At 39.4% G+C, this 25,459-nt stretch overlaps 1 protein-coding gene across 1 annotated transcript in view; it reads left to right on the forward strand.

Annotated features, from left to right (window-relative positions):
• The window catches only part of LOC122794338 (TNF receptor-associated factor 3-like), a 448,040-nt gene that overhangs the window by 408,833 nt on the left and 13,748 nt on the right, over positions 1 to 25,459 (forward strand). Inside the window, exon 10 of the mRNA XM_044062651.1 lies at positions 11,926 to 12,100. Coding sequence (XP_043918586.1) covers positions 11,926 to 12,100 — 175 coding nt within the window. The remainder of the gene's footprint in view (positions 1 to 11,925; positions 12,101 to 25,459) is intronic.

Here is a 25,459-nt window from a genome sequence, read left to right on the forward strand (position 1 = left end):
GACCTCAGTGATGTTTTTAATCTTGATGCTACAAGATGTATACAGTATACCCTGTTGCAACCCCTTCAAACTGCATACTCACACCCACACTGATGTTCACAACAATTATACTTTTCTGACTGTGTACACCTCAGATGTCTGAATGTGATCAAATGAGCCTAATAAATCCATAAGTAATTGTCACAGTAATGTATTTCAGTTGCTGTGATGACATTCATACAGTGTAAACCTTTACCCCCCCCAGGCGCACACACACTAAACACATTACTGTGTTACTTGTATAGTGATGAAACTGAAGCTATAGCTTAGCTTATACATAGATGTCCTACTATATATACTTGCATTGCACTGAGGTCTGTACACCCCAAAACATGCCCCTGCACTGGCAGAACCCAGTAGTTCAGTGACTGCAGTCATAAGAGTTCAAAGTCTAAATGAGTTGTAGATGAATACTAGTATTCAGAGATGCACAATGAATACAGTGTTGTACAGAATGCTTCTGAATTGGGCTTTCCAGTCTTATTTATGATCTTAGCAGCAATACTCTGTACTGTCCACTATTGTTTCTTGTATGTACACATTTTATTATTCTTACAAATGTAAGGCTTTCTGGGCATACACTGTGCCATCCAGAGGCAAGGCACACAGTACTGTCATGCTGGCGTACTGTATAACTCTCCCCATGCCTATTGAACAGTTTGTAATTTATTTAGACGTTTCTTCCCAGCTATGCTGTTAACAGTACTTTGCATTGCTTCCTAATACTGCAGGTGCTATTAGAGTATGTGATACAAATGATACTATCTGATGTGCTAGACTTATTTTCAAGCACCTAACGAGCAACATAAATGTAATGTAAATCACAATGGCTGCTATGCTAGTCAATAAATTCTTATTTCCTCCTCAAGGACTGTGTGTTTGTATAAAGCACACGCATAGCACCACAGTAGCTGTGTTGTGGTGACAGCAGAAATGAATTGGGCACTGGAGGCTGTATATACTACTGTGTAAAATGTATCCAGTTTGTAAAGATAATGGGGTCATTTGTACAATGTCTAAGCAATCACAGTCAGCTCAGGAACAACAAGAAGGGTTACTTCATTAAAAAAGTAAAATAAAACTAGTAGCAGCTTTTCCCCAGAGTACTTCCTCGTGTATTAAAACAGAATTAATTGTTTTGGAAATAAAGTGACCATTCTTGTTGTTCCTGAGCCAGTTGTGATTATATTGTTGGTTTTAATGAGTGTTTTGGCTTGAAATGAATCTGATGGAGCTCCCTTATTTGTGAAAATGACTTGTCATTTGTGCACTGCTATTAAGGAGTGAGAGCCAAGCCTGTTTGCACACCCCTGAACACTATGCATATGTACAGCAGGGCCTATTTAAGACTGCCTTAAATAATATAAGCAACTGCTTCAGGAAAATAATATTAAAAGCGCATCAGTGGTTATCAATTTTCAATGAAGGATTAATACCATCATATAAAATATTATATGATAACTATAGGAATCAATCAAAGGAGGTTAGAAAGGACTGGGAAGAGAGATTGTATAATCATTTCACAAAGAAACAATGGCAGAATATATGTATGGCTCCCAACTATGCAACAAAGTCTAGAAGATCTAGGATCTTTGCTTAGAAGTGTTTGTATAGGTATTTTATTCCCCAAGCAGAATCCAAAATAATTTTCTTCAGGTAGATTGTAAATGTTGGAGGTGTGGTGGGGAAGAAGGAGATAATGGGGAACATATTTTTGTGAGTGTAATGAGTTGGCAGACTTTAAAAATTCCCTGCAGACTGCTCTGTCAGAAATACTGGGCAGAGTAAATTGGAGTAGCAAAGGAAAATGTTTATTGAGCTGCGATACAGAATTAAATTGCCTAGACATAGTAAAGCATTGCTGAGTTTTATTCTGGTGGCTGCCAAAAAACAAATTACTAGAAAATGGAAATCACTGTCTGTACTAGAAGTAGTAATTATAGTAACAGAAAAAATAACTGGAAGTAGGATCTTTAGAATTGGGGTAGGAGCAAATTACTTAGAAAAAATGGAAATTGTGGGAACAATAATGCAGAATAATGTTTAGGAGGAGGAATGAGGTTTAAAGGAAGGCAGGAATTGAATGAGCTATGTAATGTTTGACTTAGAATAACTATATAGAAGATTATATGTGATGTATAATGTAGGCAACTTTAAACATATCAATATGGTTTGTCTTCATTTATATAAATGTATGATTGCCTATGTCGTAAGAGATAATTCAATAAAGATGTTTCTTCTTAAAAAAGGATTATTTATTTATTTATGTATTTACTAAATAAATTAATAACATTGTTAACTGTATAAGTGATGCTAGATCTGGTAAAATAAGGACTTTTGTGACAATGAGCCAAGCTGATGGTAACTGCTTCATATATCTTTTAGTTGTTGTTATACTTTTTACTGACTTTTGAACCCCTCATTTATTGAAACTCTACATGTGTAATTGTAACTGTGGGCCTTTGACTAGTTCGTCCTAATCTTCTAGTGTATAGACCCCACCTGCAAATTTGCTAAATTAGCAGTCATTAGTACTTTCTATTTCACTGTGCACTGAGAATCATGAAGTCGCAGTTTATGTCACCATTTTTGCCAGGCCTGATAGCAATGTGAACATTGAGGCAGTACACAGACTGCCTTGTGCTCACTGATGAGTGTTTGATTACTGTGGTGCATTTTTTGCACAAGTCAGTGATACATTAGACTCTGGAAAACTGGTTCACATTGCTTACCAGGACTTGAACAAGGCTTTTGATACCATCCTGGATTTTGGCATTAGTGATAAGCTAATCAAACTAAATGCAAACTCTTTATCACCCTACGGGTATCAAACTGGCTAATGGCAGAACCAAATCTGTTAGTGGGTGAGGCATACTCTCTTCAAAAAGGGTAGTTTCCAGTAGTGCCCCAGGGATCAGCCCTACAAACAGTTCTCTTTGGTATTTACTTCTCTGATGTCAAAGTTGACCATGTTTGCAGATAATTGTAAACTTGGGCCTGGTATTAATTCCCCATCTGACTTTCATTTTCTTCATGAGGAAATGAGATGCACCAAAAATGGTCCCTGGACCATAGCCTTAAACTAAATGCCAAGAAATGCAGCATTGTGTTCTTTGGAAAAACTGAACACCCAAACACCTACCACCAAAAATGGTCCCTGGACCATAGCCTAAAACTAAATGCCAAGAAATGCAGCATTGTGTTCTTTGGAAAAACTGAACACCCAAACACCTACCACAAAGGTAACACCCCTTTGAAAGTCAGTCATTACGAACCTTTGCATTTTCATTTACCACCATGTAGCCACTGTTGTTAGGAAATCGTTTTATCTAGCCAGACTAGTCAACGGGGTAATTTCTTCTAGATAGAAGGAAGTTATCATCCCTCTTTACTCCTCCTTCATCAGGTCCATAATAGAGTTTAATGATCCAATTTGGGGGTTGGTATAATGTTTACTTCACACACACACACACACACACACAACAGGGTTTGTTTCTCAGTTTTGAAAGCAAAATTGCCTAGGCTTTAAATGGCCCACAAGGGCAAACCAACCTACTACTTACCTATGAAACTATGAACTTTTGGTATATACCTGTCTAATCACATGACCCATGTGCCACCACACCATTTCCTCACCATGATATTCCAGGGGCATATCTTCCTTGAGGTACCCAGATTGGCCTAAAGCAATCTCTCTCTTTTTTCTGTTTCTTACAGGCTCTTGACAGGTGATGACAGTTTAGCCTACACAGCCTCAAAGAATCTAGTCCTAAATGACCTCCTGCACATTTTACAAAACTAATAACACACTAAACACCCGCTCAAGAGATCTTAATTTCCACCAAAACATAAATAGGACCTGCTGACAACATAGATACACATAGTAGAGAATCCCTTCCTTTGGCTATAAAGCCCAGTAGCTCCCTGATTCTCTTTAAGGGATGGGCAGACATAAATATGCAACAGATGTGGCCCTCAATCCCTCATTAAAAGGGGTCAAAACTGGCTATAAATCAATGGGTACCTACTATTTGGGATATTGTGACTAGGCTATTAATGGCAGCCTAGTATCAACCTATGAACCTACAGAGGAAAAATGTACATGCTGTTAGGCATTTAAGTAAGTCACTGTTTGATGCTTGTATTGATCCAGTCATTGCAGCACATGTAATTCTGGGCTGTGAAAAGTGCAAATCCCTGCGACCCTGAGGTTATTTTCCTATTGCATAGGTAGCTGGCTGTTCCCATCTTGGTTATAGGTTGCAAGTATGACATAGGAGGAGGTGAAATATGTCTTATTAACATAGATATGGTCAAAAAGCAGCCACAGCTGGTGAGGATATAAAGTCATACCGCCAAGGACAGATTGTGCTTATTAAATATAAATTGATAATATTTAAGATGGGTCACAGGTGATATTATTTATATGTAAATATAATGCTAATATCACTTATACAATCTGGTAGCTTGGTTTTAGAAACATTGTCATACAGTCAAAAACAGTTCACATATATTCCATTAATATATATTGTGCTTTTATAATAATACATATAATAATAAATATATAATACTGCTTTGGAATGCTATGCCTACTGGCATTGAAAATTCCATGTCTTAATACACTTAAAATTAAAAGCTGTGGTCGTAGTGGACATTGTAAGTTTGAAGCATGATAAATATCACTAACAAACATCTATTGACCTTGATTTCTCATAGTCTGTGTTGTATTAGTATTTTGCTTTGTGTCTTGTTATGATGACTCCATGCTGTTTCATAATACCTCTGTGTTATATGGTGATGTATGTTTTATTATGAGGTGTGTGTATGTGTGTTACTTGACAATGAGTGACATGTTTCACTAACACTATATCACAGTCAGATTAGTTAAGGGAGAACGGTACATGAAAGGTTTTAGCATGACACTGCTCTTTTTAAGTCTCTTGTGCTGACTTTTACCATGCCATATTCATGGCAGAGTGACAGTGCAGTTAATAAACATCACTCTGCCATCAGTAATGCATAGTGTGAATTAGAGTAAAAGATTAACAGCAACACACACTATGCCATTATATAAAGCATCAAAATAGCACTTCTGATTCATGAATCATGGGAGCTCCAAGGTATGGGGCCAGCTTATTTATATAATATTACAGCATACAGTTTAGCACTGCCACCCCAGCATACGAGAGGTCTTCTCCAACATCCTAAGGTGTGAAAGCATTCTTATGTATATAGTGGCATAAGGAGGGCCTGCCAGTCATCTGGGCACGTTGTCATACTTGGTCACTCTTTACCTTCAACATGGTATCGTAGCATTGCCTACATGCTGACATGATATGCCAAGTATTCATGTGGTAAATTGGAACCATCCATCGAGCATACCAATTAGATGCTTAAGCAGCATTACTCTGAACCCCTCTGGTATGCACATGCAGGCATCGTGTACCAGAGTGACTTAATGTAATACTTGTAGTTCTACATGATGGCTGGGATTGGAAGGGAGGAACTCTGAGCACATAGCGGGGCATTTATGATTTTGGGAGGTGAGATAGGTGAGGAGTGGCCCTGGGAAATGAGCATATGTTAACATTATTGGAGAGGGAACAAAGAAAGGGTCCCTGAACAGCAGCATGAGTATAAATGGTATAGTTGGCACAGAGAACCCCGTGCTGGTGATCACTATTTTTAACATTACTAGAGCTGGGACTGGAGAGGACAGGACCCTAGACACTGAATACTATAACTGGAGAGGACAGGACCCTAGACACTGAATACTATAACTGGAGAGGAGAGGACCCTAGACACTGAATACTATAACTGGAGAGGACAGGACCCTAGACACTGAATGCTATAACTGGAGAGGAGAGGACCCTAGACACTGAATACTATAACTGGAGAGGACAGGACCCTAGACACTGAATACTATAACTGGAGAGGAGAGGACCCTAGACACTGAATACTATAACTGGAGAGGACAGGACCCTAGACACTGAATACTATAACTGGAGAGGACAGGACCCTAGACACTGAATACTGTAACTGGAGAGGAGAGGACCCTAGACACTGAATACTATAACTGGAGAGGACAGGACCCTAGACACTAAATACTTTAACTGGAGAGGACAGGACCCTAGACACTGAATACTATAACTGGAGAGGACAGGACCCTAGACACTGAATACTGTAACTGGAGAGGAGAGGACCCTAGACACTGAATACTATAACTGGAGAGGAGAGGACCCTAGACACTGAATACTATAACTGGAGAGGACAGGACCCTAGACACTAAATACTATAACTGGAGAGGACAGGACCCTAGACACTGAATACTATAACTGGAGAGGACAGGACCCTAGACACTGAATACTATAACTGGAGAGGACAGGACCCTAGACACTGAATACTATAACTGGAGAGGAGAGGACCCTAGACACTGAATACAATAACTGGAGAGGACAGGACCCTAGACACTGAATACTATAACTGGAGAAGACAGGACCCTAGACACTGAATACTATAACTGGAGAGGACAGGACCCTAGACACTGAATACTATAACTGGAGAGGAGAGGACCCTAGACACTGAATACTATAACTGGAGAGGAGAGGACCCTAGACACTGAATACTATAACTGGAGAGGAGAGGACCCTAGACACTGAATACTATAACTGGAGAAGAGAGGACCCTAGACACTGACGACTGTAACTGGAGAGGGGAGGACCCTAGACACTGAATACTATAACTGGAGAGGGGAGGACCCTAGACACTGAATACTATAACTGGAGAGGAAAGGACCCTAGACACTGAATACTGTAACTGGAGAGGAGAGGACCCTAGACACTGAATACTATAACTGGAGAGGACAGGACCCTAGACACTAAATACTATAACTGGAGAGGACAGGACCCTAGACACTGAATACTATAACTGGAGAGGACAGGACCCTAGACACTGAATACTGTAACTGGAGAGGAGAGGACCCTAGACACTGAATACTGTAACTGGAGAGGAGAGGACCCTAGACACTGAATACTATAACTGGAGAGGACAGGACCCTAGACACTAAATACTATAACTGGAGAGGACAGGACCCTAGACACTGAATACTATAACTGGAGAGGACAGGACCCTAGACACTGAATACTATAACTGGAGAGGACAGGACCCTAGACACTGAATACTATAACTGGAGAGGAGAGGACCCTGGACACTGAATACTATAACTGGAGAGGACAGGACCCTAGACACTGAATACTATAACTGGAGAAGACAGGACCCTAGACACTGAATACTATAACTGGAGAGGACAGGACCCTAGACACTGAATACTATAACTGGAGAGGAGAGGACCCTAGACACTGAATACTATAACTGGAGAGGAGAGGACCCTAGACACTGAATACTATAACTGGAGAGGAGAGGACCCTAGACACTGAATACTATAACTGGAGAAGAGAGGACCCTAGACACTGACGACTGTAACTGGAGAGGGGAGGACCCTAGACACTGAATACTATAACTGGAGAGGGGAGGACCCTAGACACTGAATACTATAACTGGAGAGGACAGGACCCTGGACACTGAATACTGTAACTGGAGAGGAGAGGACCCTAGACACTGAATACTATAACTGGAGAGGACAGGACCCTAGACACTGAATACTGTAACTGGAGAGGACAGGACCCTAGACACTGAATACTATAACTGGAGAGGACAGGACCCTAGACACTGAATACTATAACTGGAGAGGACAGGACCCTAGACACTGAATACTATATTTAAGGAGGTGAGGCAGGATCTAGACATGAGTATTACTTTACATAGAATGGAGGGTGTACTGCTTGTGCACACTAGACAGTTATAACCATGCTGTACATTCTGATAGATGGGGCCAGTTGAAATGTGAAGCAAAGAACAGCCCACACTTCTGCTTCCAAGGCTTCTGCTTACTGGCAAAAGCACTTGTCACCCCACCCCCCCATAGCTCATTTTTAGGCAGTGTCTGGCTACAGGATATCCCAACATTACAGGTAAAGATAAATTTACATCAAATTTTAAATCAAACTATTTCAAGATTGAACTTCTCAGTGTCAGAAGTCTAAATAACAAATTGTCTGATCTTGGGGCCTTCTAAAAATGTGAGTACATCCATGCCTTTGTCATAACTGACTTGGTTTCATTGTAAAGCTATCTATCCCTTGTTACCCAAATTTAGTGTTTTCCTTGTGTTCCAACCTGAGCTGTGAGGAGGTTTCCATATTTCTCAAAAAACATCTAACCTCTTGGCAGATTCCATGAGACTGCCAAGCAGAACGAATGAACTATAACAAACCCTAAAAAAAAAACAAATTATCAGTTTATTGCCCGTTACACGATGCTGACTCTTTCCCCAGACACTATGAGAGATTCCTGAATGTACTGTCTGAAATACAAATAATCTCTCCAGTGATAAACTGGTGCACCTATAACTAATATATTGTGCATGCCCAGAAATTGATAGACTTAATAAATGATAATTCAGTAGAGCAAGTAGTTAAACAACCAATAGAGAAAATATTCTAGATCTTACCCTTGGCAGTATAGCCTCCTAATGAATGCTGTATCTATAGTATCGCCATCCCTTGTAAGTCTGACCATAAATCAGTGACATTCTTTGATGCTTCAAACACCCAACCCTCAGTGAAAAAAAAATAAATTTAAGGGCTTTAAAAGAGCAAAACTACTCTGACTGTATGATCAACTCACAAAATTGATATGTAATATCACCAGCTCCCATGCAACGTTAGTTGCTGCTTATGAAACATCCTACACCCAGAAAAGTGCTTAGACCTGGCAACAAATACTGGAACTAAAAAAATGAACTGGAGCCATCATTTGTAGCCAAAGACAATGACATATTCTCATGTACTTGCATAAGAAAATAAACCAACAACCTGTATGTTTTGAACTAATCCAAAATGATATCACTCACTCAGACCCAAAGCTCATATCACTTGTCCTTGGGGTTTACTGCAAACTTTACCCAGGAAACAGCTGTCAAAATTCTGCCAAATCAAATCCTTGAGTCCATAACACTGTCTAAGATCTTAATGGAACATGCCCTAAATTGTGTTCTCTAAAGTCAAAAATACCATTTGGTATGACCATATAACATACCTGGATACTTAACAAATGCTGGCAAACATGTCCTAGTGAAGTCCCCACCTAAAAGTGTTTAACTTAAACTTAAGGTACGTCCCTGATGTATGGAAATTTGCTGTCATGATGCTCTTTCATAATAGGGGCCCCACAATTTGGTGTCATGATGCTCTTTCACAATAGGGACCTCACCACTTACTCTGGAAAGTATAGACCTATCAGTCTAACTAGTGTAATCTGCAGGGCTATGGAGAGCATCATATCTGACTTCATATACTGTGATATCAAAAATATCACACACTTTGATCCTCAGCAATTTGATTTTTGTCAAAGGGAGATCATGTCTACTCAACTTAGAAAACTTCTTTTAGAGGGTCACAGAGCCTATGGATAATGGTCACTCAGTCCACTCAACCTGTCTGAATTTGGCAAAGTCATTTGACATTATCCCACATTCTGTGTTGTGAATAAAGATCTAAAAGTAGACTTGTACATGGTAAGGTGTATAGCAAACTGTCTAAAAGACAGCCACTTCAACAAGTCAAGAAAGTAACTAGTACCATAGTCAAGGATCAGTGCTGGTACCCCTCCAATTTGGCATATACTTAGGTTCATAGGTGTTTACTAGGCTAACTACCACAAGGGCCTTTATAAGCCTATTTTTTTTTCTTCTCCAACTGAGCAGTATGCTATACATTTATTTGCCATTCTTTGCTTTCATCTTTTTCTTAGGTCAAATTCCAACTCCTTACCTTCTAAGATATAGCTGTCTGTTCTGCCACACTGCCCAGGTCTTGAAGCTATGCAAGCAAGTAATTTGCCTGACTGAAACTGCTCTTCAAGTAAAGGACTGATATTAGCATTTTTCCTCCTCATATTTTTTCTGTATTTTCTTAAATCTCTTTTTGTTCAAGACTTCTTCTTCTTCTGGGGTCAGTTTGGCTGCCTTCTTATGCCCAAGAGGCAAAGCATAGTGAGACTTGTACCACTGTCTGAAGGAGGTGCTATCAACCAAAATAATGCAGTTTTCTCCAAATTTTTGGTTCAAACAAGCTCATTGTTTGAGGCCTTGTAAACCACATCAGTGAGTCTGTCTTCCTGAGTACAACCCTCTGACATCCATGCGTAGTTTCCAACATCTAACCTTATTGCACAGTACTTCTTGTTACCGCCATGGACTCGCACAGTATGGATACAGCAAAGTCCAGTCTTGGGATTAGCTGGAGGCTGTCCAATTCATGCTTTCTCTTTTTGTGGTAGGGCTTTTGTTTGCCACCAGCTTTACTCTGACCTCCAAACAGTAAATCCAGATCTGCAGCTAATTAAGTTTGTAGATTATTGCAAGCTGGGTGTTGCTGTCTGATCCCTCCTTTGATAGTGTCACTACAGCAGGAACTAATTCTTACTAACCAATGATGTGCTATAAAGGGCTACAATTACATGCAAGAAATGTAGTGTTGTTGCATTTCACAGGAAGGTTTATCTGTAACTTACACCGTATCTTGCATCTCACTTCAAACTGATGACAGTAATCAGGGATCTTGGCATATGGGTTGACAACTCAATCCCTTTTGACCATCATGTAGCATTAGAAGTCAGAAACACCTTCTATTTAACATGGCTAATATCTTAAGGTATCTTGTCCAGATTGGAAGAACTTATTGTGGTAATTAGACCAGTTAAAAAGTACTGCCACTGCCCCCCACTGGCCTTTACCTGCCCAAGCACATCCTACATCTACAAAGGCTTCAACATTTCCTAAGAAGTTTAATGCTCTAAAAACTTTGAACCACCAAGATAGGCTTGAAGGCTTGTATCTATACTCAGTCTGTTATAGACTATTATGTGGAGATGTATGTCTGGCATTCCATTCCATCAAGGACCAAACCATTGTGGAGCTTTTAATTCTCCACAACACAAACAGCTCCACCAACATTAAATCTGAGTATCTGAATTTCCACCAGCATATAAACAAACAACATTGGAGGGACAGATTTATTACTAAACACCTACCCCATCTGTGTGTTATATTGCCATTTTATGTTAAACATAGACACCCTTGCACCCTTCAAGACAAGCCTTAATGAATGGAAGGGTATGTACAGATTCATACCAGGCCTGGTCTGCTTTGCTTTCCTAGAAGCAGGAGGTACTTTATGAAAGTGCATATTGACAAACCTCACAATATCTCATGACTTACTTGCCTACTTGCCTTGTAGGTTTTATGCTAATATGAATCTAAAATTATATATATATACATATATAGAGAGAGAGAGAGATCGATAGCTATAGATAGATTTATTTTTTTGCAGGGACAAGCCTCTGCATCCCCCCTCCAAATCTGAAAGCATCTCCATCCTCCCAAACTAATATACACTAACTCCACGGTCATACAACAGTGGGAAAAATGCAAAGAACATTATTCTGAAAGTAGCTTTGGTGATTTTACTTTGCAAAAATGGCTACCAGTAAAAGAACTTTTGTAGAGCTGCCAGGCTCCCAGCAAAGAAGGTGATTTTATCTAGCATCTGTTACTCATACTTCACTTGTCAGATAGACAAGTCTAAATGCATTACATTTATAGCTTGCATTATTATAATAAAATCCAATGTTAATATAAATTGAAAGGTAATTTAGTGATATTAAACATTAATATGATAGTAGTTCATTATGCTATAGTGCATCATGGTTATTACATTTTACAACAAATGCTCATGGATGTTCAACATTTTTCTCCGCCTTTGCTAGAGAGCCTTAACTGATCAACTGCTGAAAATGGACCTTCTGCATAAACCAGAGACGCTGAATGAGTTTTATAAGGATATGCAACAAATTCGTTCCAACATTGAAACACTGAACCATCGGCTAGCTGTCATGGAAAATATTAGAGATGACTCTCTGTATCTTGGTGGTTTCAATACAGGTATAGTTATTTTTAAGACATCTTTTACCAGTATATTGTACATTTTCACACAGTAAATTTTGTGTAAGTAACATAATGTGAGAGGTAGATCAGCTAATTTTCAGAAGAGTACATTTAACAATATCACATCTACTTACCCTAAATGCTAGGTGAGCTACAGCTGGAAATGTGGTGCTCCTCAGACTCAAATATGGATGACCCATTATTTTTCTCTTCTCCCAAGCAACACAAAGGTTTTTTATTTATTTTGTTTATTTAACATTTTGTTAACCGGGAAAGTCTGACTTGGAACAAAGCCAATTTTCAGCGGAGGCCCAGGGAGAAATGCTCCAAACGGTTGTCTTTGTAACGTGGGAGGAAACCGGAGCACCCGGAGGAAACCCACACGAATGCAGAGAGGACATATAGACTCCACAAAGAAGGCACCCCAGCCGAGACTCAAACCGGAGAACCTCTTGCTGTGAGGCGTCAATGCTACCACTGCACCACTGCATCATTACAAAGTTAATAGTGTACACAGAAAAAATTAATAGGATCATCAGTCTGTCTGACAACAGGGAATAATAGTGCATGTTACTCTAAAGTGATCAAAATGGTTGCTGATTACAGCCGTGACTTTTTTTTTCCTTTTCTTTTCTACACCTTAACAGTCAAGCACGACTCGCCTTAGGTAATATAAAACCGATTCAATGCACGTTCCATACTGCCCAGTGAGTTTCTTTCATGCTCCCTACTGGTTCTCCAGCCTCCAAGGCACCCCACCACTGACTACCAGTTCACCCTACACCCCTACTGGTTCTCCCATACATCTTCCATTGCCTACCCTAAATTTCACATAATCCAGGATTACCCACACCATCCAGATTACTTCTTTCTTATTTTGCCACACTTTCTCTTATATTTCAGTTTATTTCTCCATCCTTTCAACACACCCTGACTGACCAAGACTGTACTGTAATGGTGGAAGAAATAATTTAATTAGGTTATGGGGTCACTAATTCCCCAGAAGTGATGGGATTCTAGATGCTCTGATGTACATTTTATGCCTTTGTCCCATCTTTTTGATTCAATAATGTCCTGAACAGTTTCATGGCTAAGGATAGAATTACAATCTTAACTTATTTCTTACCTGAAAGAAAATATGTCCAAAGCTTAATGTTCAAAGCTGATAAAATAGTTTTTCCCAAAAAACTGAGAAGGCATATACTGTGAGGATATATAAATCATATCTGGGAATAGTGCCTACCTCTTTACCCAAAAAGTCACCTTCTCTGCACCCCTCTGGTATTACTTTGGGATACAAGTGAAAGACTAAACGGCAGGGGTCGTATATTGTTGATGTCATAAATATGAAAGCCTGCCTTCTCATCCCTATCTCCTCATTCTCGTCTCCCCACCTAACCCACACCCCAACAATAACAACTCAATTACAGCAAAAGAGCTGCACATATGTCTCGTCCCGCTCTTATAGTCCCACTCTCTCATACACATTACATCCACACCATTTTAGTGCACATCCAGTGAGCAACCTTATCTCACATAATGTGGATAACAATGCTACTACTATGTGTAACAAAATAAATAAATAAACATACCGGCTATTTATACTCAAAAAACAAAGTCTTATCTTTTTCAACCCTTAATAACTACAGAACCCAGCATTCTACCACAGTGCTCCTCAGACCACATTCTGTTATGCCCTCCTTAATAGCATCAGACATAAATCAGATTACATAAATGCCTTCACTCAGCCACTTCAGCCTACCCCCCCCCCCCAACAAGGATCGCCTCACTCATTTCACTCATTTCTACAATGCTTAACTTTATCCCCAAACAGTACAGCACTGTTATCCTAGGAAGCCTCAGCTTTAACTTCTGTGGAACCCATTCCAATGATGTATCATGCTTTCTGCAGACCTCAGCCTCACACAATTATTAACAAAACCAAAATGACCCAATCCTGAATCCTCTAAACACTCAGCATTTCACCTTATCATCAACACACCATCCCCAATCTCCAGCATCATAATCCACTCACCATCTCTAAATGACCACTGCCCCATCACTTTCACTATTTCCGACGAATTAATAACAACACCACAAATCCTAAAGTCTTTCAGGCCATAATGAAATAAAGTAACCAAGTGAAAAACATTACTTTACTCGCTCTCCTGGTCATTTATCTTCTCAGAAGAGTACTCAGCACAGCTTCTAACATCCAAATCACAACAACTCCAGTTACAATTGTTTCTTTCCTGAAGTAAAAAGACTGCTTAAATCACATAAACAACCTGGCTTTCCAAAGAACTTATATACCTTCCACAGCTTCGATAGGACATCGGGCAACAATGTAAATCTTACCAACCTACCGAAAACCACTCCCACTTTATTACCCTCAGAAATTTAGCTAAACAGTTCATTGGAAGACACAAATCCTTCCTGCACAAATCTAAAGAAATCAATCTCTTCCACTCTTCTAAGCAATTCTGAAAAGAGGTACATTTAATCACATTGCATAAATACTAGAAGAGCCCAACACTCTACCCATACTTATAGGCTATAGTTAACTCTCTAAATACATCAGGCAATATCACATAAACAACAGAGGTTTTGGTCATGAGTGTACAGTAGACACGAACAGATAATATTCTAAACACAGACAAAAAACACCGTGGGAGCTCTGTTCTTTGACCTAACAAAAACATTTGATTAACTATCTTCTCCTTTTCTATGCTCTCACAGATTTTGGCATTAATTGTGACACCCTACCCTGATCAAAAACTTTCTGAAAAACAGAAACTTTAAAGTAAAATTAGGAAACATTCTCTAAAACACATTTCAACTGCACAAAGGTGTCCATCAAGGCTCCACTCTCTCCCCTACTATTCAGAGTGACAAATTACTCTGATTTTCTACAGCTTCCTCCATAGCTGGATGCAGACGATATGGTCATCTGTAGATCCAATCCACCCCACACCATCATTCAAGTACAAGTCCAAAACTTCAGAACTGGCTAATGCAACACAATCTTCTCTTGTACCCCTCTAAAACTAAAACCATGCCATTTAGCACCTCACAAAGACTCAGTAAATGCCTGAAAATCCTTACCATTTCTGACCTTAACAACTCTGTCAATGAAACTACTTCTTCAAATACCTAGGCCTCTGGCTTGATCAGTTACCAAACTCGCTGCTTTTTTGGTGGAAAAAAAATCCCCCTTGCTCACTGGCACTGCCAGAGCTTTGATTAGGGAAAGGTATCCTCATAGCTAAACTAGACTATGGATTCTCTATCATTGCCTCAAAATCCAAACATTACTCCATACTTCAAGTTTATTTGCCACCTTATCAGTAACTGCCCACTATAGAACACCACGACAAAGCAGCAATCTCTTCCTCAAGACTTAACTCTTTAAATTACTTCACCTACAATCATTCACTCGTCTAAAACATCATGATAACAAAAAATCAAATTATAACCTAATTTTTATTTTTATTTTATTTTTATTTTACATTTGTTGACCGGGCTGGTCCAACTGGATTTAGGTCCATTTTCAGTGGTGGCCCGGGGAGAAAAGCTCTACACTTCAGAATAGAATAACAAATACATAGGTACATTACCATGATATGGCAAGTAATATAACATTTTAGCTTATGAGTAAGGAAAAAAAAACACAATGGCAAGTAATAATAGTACATTACATTTTAGCTTATGAGTAAGTAAAAAAACACAATCATACTTGCAAATTGGGTATGGATATACATACAACAATATATAAGGTATGTGAAATAGAGCACTATTAAACTAAATGAGTCAAACACACTATATTGTTAGTAAAAGATCATTGAGTTTATGTGGATGAGAAGACTAGTGTCTAGTGACAATGGAGATAGTTAGTCTGGGTTTGCACACGGGCACAGCCAGTGCACCATCTAATAAAAACTGTGCCATCCCTCTCAGTCCCAGTAAGCTCTATCTAGTCCACCAAAAATACCTTCTCAATTATTGATCCTCCCATTGACAAACCCTCCCTGCACAGCTTACTGAGCATTGCAATCTGTCCTCCTTCAGGAAATATCTAATTGTTCGTCTCAAATTAGAGTCAAAATGTTATTGCTTCCAAGTTGAGCACATTACTTAATTCTCTCTTCACGTTTATTTAACTCAAGACTTATTCCTGAACACCCCATACACACACACACACACACACACACACACACACACACACACACACACACTACTTACCCCCAAACTCTCCTCTGTCTGTTTCTATGTTTCTCTCTCTTTCCTCACCCCCAGTCCCCTTAAGCTCCGTTTCTCAACACTGAATCTTTTCCATTTTCCCACCTCTCACATCATTTACTGAGGCAGCTCAATCTATTCACTATCACAACAACATCTTAATCATTTCTCAACACAGCTCTTATGCTTTACTAATATCAATTTCAATTTCTCCCATTGTTCTACTATTTGGCCTTGGCATTATAAATAAGAATTCAAAACTGTATATTCTATCAGTTTATTATAGGAAAACTTTCTTTTTTTAGTCTGTACTCTCTATATATTTCATTATAAACTATCTCACTGAGGCTATGCCTACAAATGGTTACTACTGATTAGCATGCTACCCCAGTAAATAAATATAAATATAATAAAATAACTCCAAAAGGCAGCTATCTTCTGTGTACTCCCTGATGTTAGGCTAACACAAAATAAAAGAATAAATGGCCACAGTAGCATATGTTGCTGTCAGATACCCGTCCTCCTAAAAATAGCTATCAGTATATGTCTGATGTCTGCTTATGAGTAAAGTGAAAAAAAAATAATGACCACAGTAATGTATTCCAGCTTGCTGCTCTGAGAGAGTATGCTGCTGCTAGAGAAAATATAGTAGCCTTCTGTGTAAACCTGTGAGAATTATCTGTGAGGAAAGTTAAAGAAGTAATAACACTTTGGGATGTAGAAGGAAACTTTTTTAGATGGAGAAAACCCATATAGACAAAGAGAGGGAATGCAGACTCTGCACAGAAGACACCCCAGCTTGAGATTGATCCCAAGAACCTCTTGTAATGTGTTACAGCCATTCTTCATAGAAAGTATGCTACTGCTAGACAAAATATAACAGCCTTCTGTGTAAACTTCTGAGGTTTGGTTGGGAAGAAATTTAAAGAAATAATTACTGCACTATACCCAGCACCCACACAAGCCATAGTCACCATCTGCGCATACCTGTAAGTTTGATTGTGAAGAAAGGTAAATAATTGCAGCACTCTCCCTAGCCCTCATGCAAGCTATATGAACCTTCTGTGTACATTTCTGAAGTTTGATTGTGAGGAAAATTAAATAAATAATGACCACATTGTCCCCAGCCCACACACAAGCTATAGAGACATTTGATATATTTCTGAGTAGGGACAGTTGCAGAGTAGGTGGGATCCTGGGAAAAGTTGAGGATGTGGCCCCCTACTAAGCCAGTGTCAAAATCCCCTTAAACAGCTGGGGATGTGGGCCTCCCAGAAACTCTTAAGAGTCTAGAATTGATGTTCTGTGTTGCATTTCTTGACTTACTTTTGAAAGATAATTACTTGTTAGAGGTTCTTTTTTCCTACTGCTGACCAGAAGAGTTATGCCTGTGCCCCCAAAAATGGGAGTGTCCATAGATACAATTAGTAGTGAGATTATTTTCTTCACACATGTGCACATATACTAAGACTTCTGACAAGTCTGATACTTGTGTTTTCAGACACCAACACACACACACCTATGGACTGTTTAGAATTGCAGTTCTTCCTACTGTAAGTCTTTGGTTGGGATGTGGATGGAAACTTGAGTAACTGGAGAAAACCCATATAGACACAGGGGGGACATGTAGACTCTGCACAGAAGATATCCCAGACAAAAATTGAACCAGAGAAACTCTTGCATTTGGCAACCCTATAGTATAAGCTGTAGACAAACTGGATGAATGACACTTCAACTACATTATGTTTGTGGTGTTAGGGGGAAACTAAAGCACCTGGATAAGGTCCAGACTGGGATAGAGAGAACATACAGACTCCACAGAGTGAACCACCGCTAACAACCTAAAAGAGAATGAAACACTATGAAATTGCAATGAAACTGGATAACAGATAGACAACTTTAGGTTGTACACATGATAAGTCTTTTTAAGGCAAAATATATGGTGTGTACATGTGAAAATAGCTATTAATGAAATCAAAATCATAGGTACATAAGTCTGTATTAGGATAATAACCACAGGGGCCTTTATATACCTTGACATGTATCCCAAATGTATTCAAAAAGTTTTGGTGCCCTATTGGTTATTTTAAAGGATTTATTTAAGCTAGGAATGGGTTGTCAAACATTTACAGGTTGTCTTTGTCCATTAGCATCATATGTGCCAGACCAGAGGTGAATTTCTGATTTCCTATCCTCTAGTCCAGGTTATACTTGAATAGGGTTCGGGAGGAACTCTGCATCACATGGATAAGGAGCCTGTTCCACAGAAGGGGTATTCTGTAAGACACATTAGCCTAGTACACATCTATGAACCAATGAACATACTTGTCCCTCCAACATATCCTATTTATCTTGCAAGCATGGTTTAAGTCCCTGGAATAAGTAGTTTTGATGCTGTTTGTTTTGCAGATATGCAAAAGGTCCATCAGAGCAGATTCCAAGGATATGTAGGATCAGAGTATAAGGATAGGGGATTGAGGCAATCCACATAAGACATGTTATTAACATAATTAGACAGTATCCCAGGATGCATTCTAAATAGCATGAAACATGACCTATCAGGGCCTCTGGAATTACTATTTTACTGCAGCCTCCAAACAGGCTTTGTGCGTCATGAATGGAGAAAGGCAACAGTCATCCGTCTGCATAAAGATGGGCCATCTACAGACCCTGGAAACTACAGACCCATAAGTTTCACTAATCTTATATGTAATGCCATGGAAAGTATTATCATGGAGATGATCAACAGAGATATAGTAAGCCTCCAGACACTGGGCCCAACCCAGTTTGGTTTCATCAAGGGCAGATCATGCCTACTCAACGCATTTCACACAAAAGCCCACTCGGGCATTGTTGACAGACTCAAGAGGTTAGGTACAAACCCATATGTCACCCGGTAGATAGCCAGCTGGCTCACAGACAGGACCCAGGAAGTTAGAATTGGGAAGTCCACCTCTACAAAGAGGCCAGTCACAAGTGAAATCCCTCAGGGATCAGTCCTTGGACCACTCCTTTTTTGCATTTACTTCTCCGAAGTTAAGGCCAATGTCAGTGGTCTCTGGCTGAATAAATTTGCACATGATTGCAAGTTAGGAGCTGTCATTGTATCTCACACTGACACAAATGTTCTATAGGGGGGCTGACACAGACAAACAACTGGTGTCAGAGCTATGGACTAAAACTAAATGCCAAGAAATGCATAACAGTATCCTTTGGGAAGTCATCCATCCCTGGTAACTATCATATTGACAACACACCCCTTAGAGTTGACCCAGTAGTCAGGGACTTAGGGACACACATAAATAGTAATCTAGCCTTTGATCATCACGTGTCTACAGTGGTAAGGAAACCATTCTATGCTGTGCTACTTATAAACAAAGGTATGGCATCTAAGTCCAAGGAAGTCCTTGTTCCACTGTATTCAGCATTCATCAGACCTACCACTGAGTACAATGCCCCATTTGGTATGTACCTAACCAGGCATATCCAACAATTGGAATGTCCACAGAGGTTCCTCACTAAAAGAATACAGGGCATAAGTAATATGTCTTATGCAGTCCGCCTCAAGTCCCTATCCCTGTATTCTGTCTCCTACAGTCTTTTGAGGGGAAGTCTATGTCTGGCATACAGGGGATTGTCAGACCCAACTCTGATGGACATCCTGCATATCCACAAAACAAACAGCACCAGAATTACCCATTCTAAAGACTTAAACCTTGCCTGTGATATAAATAGAACCTGCTGGAGAGATAGGTATGTATCCCAGAGACTACCCTTTCTATGGAACAGGCTCCCCATCCATGTGAAGCAGAGTTCATCCTAACCCAATTCAAGTGCAACTTGCACAACTGGATGGAAAACTGGAAATTCATCCATGATTTGGCACCCATGTCACTAATGGACACAGGTAAACTGTAAATGGTTCATCTCCCAGGCCCATGCTTACACTTATCATGGGTAGCAGAACTTGTCAGAGATTTGGGATACATGGCTAGGCTTGCAAAGGCCCTTGTGGTTGTTAGCCTAGTAAACACCTATGAACCTATGAACATCCTGTATTCTTTTTGTGAGGCATTATTGTGGACATTTCAGTTATTGTATTAGCCTGATTAGATATATACCAGAGACAGCATCTTATTCAGTGATGGGTCTGATGAGGGCTTAATACAGTGGAATGATGACTTTCCTGGACCTAGATGCCATACCTGTGCTAATAAGCTGATCAACATAGAATGAGTTCCTTACTACCTTAGAGACTATTCAAAAGCCAAGTTACTGTCTACATATGTCCACAAATCCTTGATTACTGGGTCTGTTCTTAGGGGTGTGTTATTAATGAAGTAGTTTCTTGGGGTAGCCAACTTCCCAAAGGGCACTATTATGCATTTATTGGCATTATGTTTTAAACCATGGCTCTGGAACCAGTCATTTGTGTATTCTAGCCCTTCCTGGAGGATATTAGTGTCCTGGGGTAGATTCTATGACCGCTCCTAGTTTGCAATTATCTGCAAACGTGATCAACTATAGATCCTTGATTTTGGCTTTAATGTCTGAGAAGTAGATGCCAGAAAAGGAGAGGACCCATCACAGAGGCTTGAGGAACTGGCATCTTTGTGGAGGTGGATTCCCTATCCTAACTTCCTGGGTCCTACCTGAGAGCCATCTGGCTATCCAGCACATAACATAGAGGTTAATGCCTAATTCCATGAGTTTATTTACAATGCCTGAGTGGGATATTGTATCAAATGCCTTAGCCAGGTCAGGATTGGCAATATGCACCATCTTGCCCTCTTTCATTGCCTTGGCAGCCTTCTCAAAGAAGTCCACCAGGATGTGTAGGCATGATCTATCACTGATGAAACTAAATTCTGTTGGATCCAGTGTCTGAAGGTTTCCTATGTCCTTATTAATTACTTCCATGCTAATTCTTGCCATGTCTTTGCATATGAGACTTGTCCAACTTATGGGTCTGTAGTTACCAGGTTCAGTTGATAGCTGTTGATGGCAGCCCTTGTACAGAGGGATAACCATTGCCTTTCTCCTTTCTCATGGCATAAAACGTATTTGGAGGTGACCACGAACTGTAGCAGTCTCATATGAGATGTCTCCACTAAGACTGGCTACAATTCATGGTACTTAGGAGGCTCAGCCATTAAGTTTAATGCTTAAGAAGTACCAGATTTGTTGTTTATATATATATATATATATATATATATATATATATATATATATATATAAATGTGTGTGTGTATGTGTGTGTGTGTATTTTTACATATGGATATGTACTTCAGAATATCAAAGTACTAAAAGGTCAAACATCAAAACATTGATCCCAATGAATTGAAATTCAAAAAAAAAGAAAAGCACCACCTGCTTATTATATATACGAATGTGAGATCACACAAAAGTGGGGAAAAGGGCAGATTCCCTCTCCCTACTGTTCCATGAGCTCCCATAAAGTTATACAGGCAGAAGCCATCATATGATTATTCAGTCACTTCTGTTAGCATTAAAGACTTTCAGCAGTATGAACAGTCAATTATATGGAGTGATAGCATACATATATACATACACCATACCTCTCAACTGTATAGATTTTCGCAGAATGTCCAGATTTTTTGTGTCGTATATTTGGTCCAGTTTTCATAAAATTGTGTTTTTTTTGGCAAATTAGTGGTAAATCACTAAAAGTTGAAGTTAGAAAATAATGACAGACATTTGAGTTTCAGGCTTCATACCCTTCAGAAAATTCATGCTAATGTAAAACTTGTTATTCAATCAACTTTCTAAATTTCTAAGAGCAATATTAAATTGTCCCTATTTTTGGGCCTTTGTCCCACTTTTATTTACAGCTTTGTCCAGATTTCTTGCTCTAAGAGGTTGAGAGGTATAACACACACACAACCACACACACACACACACACACACACACACATATATATATATATATATATATATATATATATATATATATATATATATATACACACACACACACACATATATTATTATTATTTTATATTCATTTATTATTTTATTTTATTTTACTTTTGTTAACTGGGAAAGTCCGACTGCACACAGGTCCTTTTTCAGTGGAGGCCTGGGGAAAAAAGCTTGAGGTACAGTACAGGTTAGGATTTCATTACAGCTAATACAGTCAGCATGCAATAGTAATACAATACAATCCAGCATGCATTAGTCAAATATTAACCATGTTAACGATACAATATACAGGTATATTATAGACTCATTTCAGCATGTGGTAGGCAGAGCTATACATTTTGGTAGTTCATTTCAGCATGTGGTAGGCAGAGCTTTACATTTTTGGTATTTGGTTAATAAGCAGTACAATGTCAAATATTAACTTCTTGCTATTAGGACTATATACAAGTTAGTTTCAGAGTCATTTCAGTATACTGTTGGCAGAATTTTACAATTACTGGCAGTAGGTAAATCTGTAGTACATTGAGAGTAGTACAATATTGGGAAAAACAGTACAAGAGTTTTAAGTAGCAGTGGTGGATGTATGTTGTGTATCTGGTAGATTGATGGATTAGAAGTCACATGGTATATGAGAGAAAAGGAACAAAAGCTTTTAGTAGGAGTACATTAAGAAAAGTATGTGTGCTTGGGGTAAGCAGGTCAAACTTGCATAACTAGAGGTAGTAATAGGTGATTATCAACAGATGCATTTCCACATTTAGCAACAGTGCAGTGGGTTGGTTTAACCTGGGGAGACACAAGAGCAGAGCTAGTTTGTAAAGTGGCTTTTGAGGAGGTTTTTAAATTGGAGGGGAGAGCTTGTAGCAGTGATGTGATTTGGGAGTTGATTCCAAACGTTGGCTATGGTGCAGGCTAAGAGAGACTTACCTGCATCATTTTTATGTCTGATGACATTTAAAAGGTTTTGGCTACTGGGTCTTAAGGTTCTGGTGGTTGTGTAGGGTTGAATTAGTTGCTGTAGTGATGGGATTTTGTCTGGCAGGTAGTACAGCTTGTGTGTTGTGTAGAGTTGCTGAAGTATCAGCTGTTGGGGCAACTCAAGCCAGTTGAGTTGCTTTAGGGAAAGACAGTGATGGGATCTATGAGAGGTCTCAGTAGCGAACTTGGCAATCTTGTTGTAACAAGATTCCATTTTGGTGAGTTCGGAGTGGCGAAGATTTGCTATTACAGAGGTGGCATACAGTAGGACGGATAAGAGTCCTTGCAATTGTGGATTTGGTCTCTTTGGTCATGAATTGTTTGCTTCTATAAAGGAGACCCAGTTTTTTTGTTTACTTTCTTGATTGTTTGGGCTATGTGAAGGTCAAATCTGAGATTGTTGTCAATAATGACCCCTAGCAGTTTTGTGTGTGTAGTTGGAGTGATTGTCATGTTATCTTTAGAGACTATAGTTAGATCATTGCATTGCTGAGGTAATCTACCAGGGCCAAATATGACTAGTTTGTTTTTTGGGGGATTAAGAAGGCGTTTTACGCTGGCAAACCATGTTTCTGATAAGATAATGTTTTGTTGAGTTATGGTTTGTAGTTCATTCATATTTGGGGCGGCAGATATAATAGTGGTGTTGTCTGCATATTGTACTACTTTGGCAGAGAGTGATGATGTTGCTATCTGGTTTGTGAATAGGGAGAACAGCAGAGGACCAAGAATTGATACTTGAGGGGACACCAATGGAGACTGGTAAGAGAGAGGACAATTGGTTTTGCCATAGCACTGCTTGTTGTCGACCTGATAGGTAGTTACTAAACCATGATATAGTGGAAGAGTGGATGTTAAGGGTCACTATTATTTCAAGAAGCCTGCTATGGTTAACCATATCGAAGGCTTTAGATAAGTCTAGAAATATGGCGGGTATGAATAGTCCCTTGTTTCTGTAGTGATTGACTAAACTGGTAAAGGATAGTAGTGCAGCGGTGGTGCTGTGGGAGGGTCTAAAGCCGTGCTGAGAATGGGACAGCAGGTTATTTAAGAGATATTGCATTAGTTGAGCCTGAACTATTCTCTCCAATATTTTTGATAAAGGTGAGAGAATTGCTATTGGCCAGTAGTTGGTCAGCTCTCGGGATTTGCCTCCCTTGTGGAGTGGAATTGTGTGCGATACTTTCCACAAGGTGGGTACAGTGGATTCTGTTATGGACCTATTTATGAGGATAGATATGGGGTAGGCTATGGCATCAGCTGTTATCTGAAGGAAATCAGCAGGGAGTTTGTCTACAGCTGGTGTGGTTAGCTTAAGTTTTTCAGGAGTTTGGTAATGGTCTTAGTGGACACAGGGGGTAGGGAAAAGTTAGGGGAGTTGATTAGTTCTATGGTGTGGGAGGGGTTGGGATTTGTTATGGGGTTGTTGGTGCTATTTTGGGTGTTGGCTAGAGTTTGGATTGTTTCAGTAAAGATCTATTGAAATGTGTTGGGATGTTTTTGTGGTGGTTTGGCAGCTCGGGGGTAGGAGTGGTTGCTTTTCCAAGGTACAGTAAACTATTTATTGTGGCCCAGAATTTCTGAGGGTTATTAGCAAATTTCTCTTGCCTGGTTTTATAATAATTGGTTTTGCCTAGCTTAATTTTTTTTGGCTTTGTTGCAGACTTCTAGGTATTGTTGTTTCAGGGAAGAGGTTTTGTGTTTATGAAATTGAATCCAGGCTTTGTCCCTAGTTTTCATTATAGTTTTTGTCTCTTTTGTCAGCCAGGGGGCATAATTAGTTTTAACTCTAATGCTTCTGGGTGGTGCATGTTCATTTAGGGCTTTGAGGAAGGCTGTGTTAAAGGATTGCACAGCTTCATCTAGAGGAAGGTGACTAAGGAGAGTCCAGTTAATGTACTTTAGAGCATTACGTAGGTTATTAGCTATGAAGTTATTTTTGTTCCGTATTGTTTTTAGAGTGGGGGAAGTGGTATGGTGTGATCTATTCCTGATCAGGTAGGTTATTTGGTGGTCACTTAGACTGTCTGGGAGACAGCCTGCTTGTTGTATGAGACTGGGGTTTGATACCAGTATCCAGTCTAAGATGGATTGTCGTTGGGATGTCCTATCAGTTCTTGCGGGGTGAAAAGTAATTTGGTTAAAGCCATGTAGGTTGATATGGGAGGAAGGATTGTAACTAGAGCATTCAGCCCA

This window comes from Protopterus annectens, chromosome 1.part0 (assembly GCF_019279795.1).
Source record: "Protopterus annectens isolate FY-2018-M chromosome 1.part0, PAN1.0, whole genome shotgun sequence".
Taxonomy (NCBI): domain Eukaryota; kingdom Metazoa; phylum Chordata; order Ceratodontiformes; family Protopteridae; genus Protopterus; species Protopterus annectens.